Here is a 5,687-nt window from a genome sequence, read left to right as displayed (position 1 = left end):
CTGGGCAGGGTAGCGAGCCCAGCTTTAGTATCGGTTGCGGTTTGTCAACAGCAAACACATCAACAGCCGCTATTAGCTCACATACATCCGTGTCCACAAGCATGACAAAGCCGTTGACCGTACCAACGAAAAGATGAGGAGATAGCATCGCGAGGGAGCACAAGGTGCCTATGGTCGGGATCCATAAGGGCCGGGAAGAGAAGCCTCCGAGTTACCTTCATGTTGTTGTGGAATAGGCACTTCATTGAAGGCCAAGCCCCATCCCGACGCCCCTCTGGCTTCCTCTCCACCTTCCTCTGACGTGGCTAGCTGCCACATAATCACAGAGTCGCTCGTCATGGTGACAAACTCCATCGCCGACAAGGGATTAACAACCTAGGGCAAAAGGATCGGCGGAGCGAAGCAATTATTGTTTTACAATTTCGATATCAACATCAGCGACCGGTCTCTCCGGAAGCTGCAGGTTTGCCGTTGCCAAGACCTTCGCCTCTTTACACGATTCCGTCCGAGGTAGTCCCCACACGATAAGCTGAGAGGAGACTACTACCGCTACCCCCAGACGTGAGCACACTGAAGGCATCTCACATCAGCGAGGCCTTGATCCTCTCCTCCTAAGTCCCATCGACGACCACATGATACTGCTAGACTATCAGCCAACAGCTTACAACAGGCAACTCTTTGAGGCAACTTAGTAGCGGACTGAACACGTCAACGAGCCAATCACACGTTAATGGAGTGAAGTGAAGGAGTGGTAGTACTATTGGCACTGGAAAATGGGCCAGTACGCAATATGCGGGTAAAAGCACAGAGATACCAGCAAACTAGCCCGATGGACCCATCCCAGCTCACCAGGGGCTCCACGAACTTGGACATCACCTCCCCTGCCACAGCACCATCCTCAGCAGGGGCGAGAGCTACCCCAGCCTTGACGAGGTCCCAGACGATCACCCAGCGACCATCATCAGCCGAGGCCAATAGAGTCCTCATCGTCAACGGACTCAAGTCCAGTGAATGAATTCTTCTCGGTCCAGGTATGCTGTCAGGTATGGTGAGGAAGGTGTCCCGATCTTCGACCAGACTGCCTAGATGCACCCAACGATGACAGCCAGTTGCTAGATGCCCCAGTTCGCTTAGCCACAATACAACTTCTCCCCCACTGCAGAAATGTTTATATGTAATCTTCCCCAAAGCTTCGCTCCGCTCAATCTCCTCGTTATTATCAGCAACCATCGGGACATCCAAAATGTGTCCCTCTTCCTCATCCTCCTCCTCAGCAACGTCCGCGGTATCGAGCTGAACCACCGCGTCGTCCCCCACTGCTTCGCTCGGCGCTGATGATAGTTTCCTCTCAACCTCTGGAGGTGCCTCCTCTCCCTCATCAACCCCTTCCATCATCGATTGGAACAGCCCTCGGCCTTCTACCGTAACTTTCTCACATCCCAACAGATCACCTCCGGTCTCTACTGGTCTCGACTCAACCCCTCTCAACTGCTCCTTTGACTCGACAGCCGTGAAGTGATACGGGAACGACCAAATACACACTTCAGCGCTGCTCAATGTGATCAGGACCTCCCCGACAGAGAAAACCTCCCTCCTGAGACCAAACCATATCGCTAGTCGTATCTCGCCGGCTTGCTCACGGTGGGAAGTGATGAGCATGATACGTTTGTTCTGCTGGCCGATGCAACGGGTCGTCACTACGGGCCTAAAACATGCACCATACCACACGCCTCACAACAAAGTCAACTACATCGCGATAATAATCACTAACTCTAAGCTGATGGTCAAGATGCCCGGCTGTGATGATCTTCCGACTGCCATCACAGTCTCGTAGGGTTGCACTCATATACAACCCAGTGATCATACCCTGATAAAGAGACTAGCCCTTAGGCGAGCTCGACGAGCACCTACCGCCAAAACACAGTTGATAGAATGCTCCAACAGGCCGGTATCAGGATCGTAAACTCGGACCCAGGAGTCGCTTAACCCCACGAGGAGGAGGGCACCATCCACCGAGAACTGAGAATAACTCCATACAAAGAGAACGATGGCCAAATAGAGGTATAAGATCCACACTAGTATAGTTAATCGCTCTCGATTGGAGAGTTATACTAGCTCCCATACTGTCAGGTAAATCGATACAACGACTGTGATAGAGCGAGCACTACATGCTCAGATGTCATACACACATCTATTTAGTGCCGTGATATGGAAAACACTAGCGAGAGATATATTTCACGACCCTGCATAGCGAGAATATCGCTTTTCCACGGAGCATTACACCACCCCACGTAAAACGAGCGAAATTCCACCCTACATCGTACAATATACGAACGATCTACATAATATACAGTACATGACAACCAAGCCATTCGGAACCATAAAGATTTGCCTCACTAGTAGTGAGTCACTACTCGAATGTTGCTGTAGAAGCAGCGTCATGAAGTGACCTAGAGCCTCCTGATTCCCTACCATAGCCCGAAATTAACGCCATAACTCTGTGTTGTGGTGATGGAATAACAACGAGACCCGCCGCACTACTATCACACAGCAAACCTCCTACTTCACACTCTTACTCTCGACAGATGTATTCCCATATTGCATACAGAAGCTTACCACGACTTTGATAATTGCGGTAACACCAGAATAAAACACGCTTTTATCAGCAATGAGCAGGAATACTCCTGATTTCCTAATCGATCACACGATCGATTCAGTTCTACCCCATTAGAACCCCTCTCACCGTGTAAGTCGTTATGGCCGCATCAGCACTCTGCATGCTGTTGAGCCTCAATACACGAGAGACCTCAAAGTCTGGCAACCGGGCGAGCGCTATCGCCCTCTCATGAGAGTATAGAGCAACCATATTATGATGATGATGGCCCGCCCCACGGAGGACGAAGGTCGGCGGCTGTATCTACCAAAGACACTATCGTTCCCATGATGCACCGAGGAAGACTACAATTTCACACTGTTATGGATAGTCACAACACCTTATGACAGTTGCACGTGTCACCCAGGAAAATGAAGTACCAACATCAAGACTCTACTGCTGATTATAATCACAATTAGAGCAGTAGGTTACACAATTACAACTATCGATCGTCACAACCTTCAAAATCGATCGATGCCAATGGGAAACAACATACCCTCACCACCACCACCAGTTGAAGACCTCTATCACCAAAATAGCTCTAGTGGAGTGACAGAACTTGAGGCTCCTACCACACCTTACTCGAATCATGTCATCGTCCTTCTTGTTCTTAGAGGGAACAACAGGGAGTATCGGCTTGGACGCGACCGCTTCAGGGCATCTAGTAGCCTCGAACCTTCGGGCTTCATCGTATATCACAATGCGGCCTGTGGTGTCCCCCGACAACAGCAGCGATGATGATGACGATATCGAGGCAAACGAGAGGGACACAACTGATGGGAATCACGTTAAACCATCGGTCGATGAGATACGCCTACCAGGACTGGCATGGTGCTTCAACTCGAACAGAGGTGATAAACTCTTGGCACCCTCCACCGCTGAGATCTCGAAGATCATCACAGCACCCGAGTCAAATCCAACCGATAGCAGCGGTGTTTCCCCGTCTTCGACGACTGATAGACTGAACGCTGGCTGGAAGGCCAACGATACGGGCAAGTCCTGAGGGAACTCATCAGCAACAGTACCAGGGGAAGGGCGAGAGACAAACTGGACCTTTGAGATCGAGCTGGGAACCGGGACGCATGAAAGCTATAAAAAAGAGCGAATCTTCTGTCATTTTTGTGATTACAATAGCGATGATGCGATGACCCCTCCTATAACATTCCTTGCAATTCAATATGCTAACACACTGATCTAAACGCCCTTGATTGGTGACGCCTAGCTGATAATACCGCGGCCATAACAGTAGACAGATGATCCATAGTTCCCATCAAGATGATTACTCTGTTAACCACGACTGATAGGAATTCTATGTCACCATTAAAAACGACCAAAATATTATTTTTTGTCGAGTTTCAAGACTTGGATTTGTGGGTAATCGAGCATGGGGAATCCAGTGGTAAAAGAATTAGGTTGGAACTCGTCAAGACGAGAGAAAAAAGTGCCCGCACAGTTAGCGAATTTCTAGATGGCGCGTACTGTATTCATCATCGCATCAATTCACATAATCTCACCGGTTCAGCCTTGAAGTCCAGTAGCGTCCTCGCTACTCCGTTATCGATGTCCCAAACTCGTATACAGCCATCCATTGCTGCAGTACACATTTTAGTCCCGCATGTCGATACCGCTCCACAGCGAATACCACTCTTATGCGATCGGCACACCACTGAGTATCTGCAACGACTATGGGTGATCTACCATGAGTATGACTATGAAGTCACTCTATGAAGCACTGACTAAATGAATTCAGAAGTGTCCTCACTGATTGTAGTTCACACATAAGTTAGGATAGAAGTGTACAGAAACCAATAGTAACTTCCCACAACTTCTTGGCAAGCTCCATACTGTCACCAATGCACATAGATGACAATCTGCAAATCTTCCCGTACTTCAGATTTTCACGGTGATAGATTTACGTTTCCTTATTTGTCCATCTCACTCGATATAATATCAGATCTACCTATTGATTTTCAGTAGGAGTCGATTAAATTTTGAGCGAATGCCCATCGCGAACAACTTTGCGCTACTCGTGCTGAAAGAATCCACCCAAAACCCGTCAAATTTGGGTAGCAAACTCGTCACGCATACTCAACATTCGTACGGACATTTTATAAAGAAAATAAAAATCTAAATCTTTTCTAAATACTTAGAGAATTTTTTCAGAATTTACTTGAAATTAAGTAGGACGCAGACTTCATCATTTCGCCTTCAGATGCACACCAGAGAGTCCCTCTGTCGAGACAGGCTGGCCACCACAGTGAACTCACTTGCATGCTTCCAAGTCAAGCACGCCAACACTGCCGTCCTGGACCGAGCACACCAGTTGGAGGTCATCTGGGGTGAGGTCCAACCCCAACACCGGCCCAGGTAACTGAAAGCCGATGATTTTCGGAAATTTTACTGTACCAAATTTCACGAAAACGCCACCTTAGCCTGCATATAATAATTAGTGAAGTCCAGAGGCCACACCCTCACATATCCATCATCACCAGCAGTCGATACGAAGCCTTCAGTAACGGTGATTGCCCATATTGGGCATCCATCCTCATACAAGCGGTACCTTACATATCAACATCAGCTCCGGAGTAGTAAGCGTCTATAGGAAGTGAAAGTGACATTGAAATGAAGTCGACCATACTAATAACCGACGACCGTGTGATCGAACAAGGGGATGAACTATAATAATATGTTAGTAGTTCGGAGTTCACTCACACGTTCTCCACTTGTCTTGTGTTGTAGTTCAGTTGTACCACCCTACCACACGCTGTGGCCACGAAGACTCGATGATGCAATACTGTCGCATCCGCTCCCATATCCTGTGTTATTCCCGACGACCCTCGGAGGCTCTTACTCGCTGAAAAGACACACGGTTCAGTGGTATGCAGCAGCACCGTATGCGACAACACGGCTACTCTCAAGACCAGTGTTGTAATATATGACCGCTTTCCTCAGTTGACCCTAGGAGTTTCCTCACTAACTATAGAGTTCATATACAAACTAGGGTAGAAATGCACAGGAACCCGCAAGAATTTCG

The 5,687-nt window shown here is 48.3% G+C and overlaps 1 protein-coding gene across 1 annotated transcript in view; it reads right to left on the bottom strand.

Annotated features, from left to right (window-relative positions):
* Pmar_PMAR025968 (hypothetical protein) overlaps positions 1 to 5,687 on the bottom strand; it is a gene marked incomplete at both ends in the record, with an annotated part of 11,539 nt that overhangs the window by 4,823 nt on the left and 1,029 nt on the right. The window contains 15 exons of the mRNA XM_002777551.1: positions 82 to 168; positions 216 to 375; positions 419 to 529; positions 586 to 699; positions 850 to 1,594; positions 1,641 to 1,705; positions 1,751 to 1,867; positions 1,912 to 2,019; positions 2,744 to 2,917; positions 3,236 to 3,360; positions 3,472 to 3,652; positions 4,168 to 4,327; positions 4,921 to 5,024; positions 5,081 to 5,213; positions 5,366 to 5,469. Of these exons, the coding sequence (XP_002777597.1) occupies positions 82 to 168; positions 216 to 375; positions 419 to 529; positions 586 to 699; positions 850 to 1,594; positions 1,641 to 1,705; positions 1,751 to 1,867; positions 1,912 to 2,019; positions 2,744 to 2,917; positions 3,236 to 3,360; positions 3,472 to 3,652; positions 4,168 to 4,327; positions 4,921 to 5,024; positions 5,081 to 5,213; positions 5,366 to 5,469 (2,488 nt within the window). The remainder of the gene's footprint in view (positions 1 to 81; positions 169 to 215; positions 376 to 418; positions 530 to 585; positions 700 to 849; positions 1,595 to 1,640; positions 1,706 to 1,750; positions 1,868 to 1,911; positions 2,020 to 2,743; positions 2,918 to 3,235; positions 3,361 to 3,471; positions 3,653 to 4,167; positions 4,328 to 4,920; positions 5,025 to 5,080; positions 5,214 to 5,365; positions 5,470 to 5,687) is intronic.

This window comes from Perkinsus marinus (assembly GCF_000006405.1).
Source record: "Perkinsus marinus ATCC 50983 genomic scaffold scf_1104296951506, whole genome shotgun sequence".
NCBI lineage: Eukaryota > Perkinsozoa > Perkinsida > Perkinsidae > Perkinsus > Perkinsus marinus.
The sequence above is the reverse complement of the archived record's forward strand: the minus strand, read 5'-3'. Positions and strand labels throughout refer to the sequence as shown.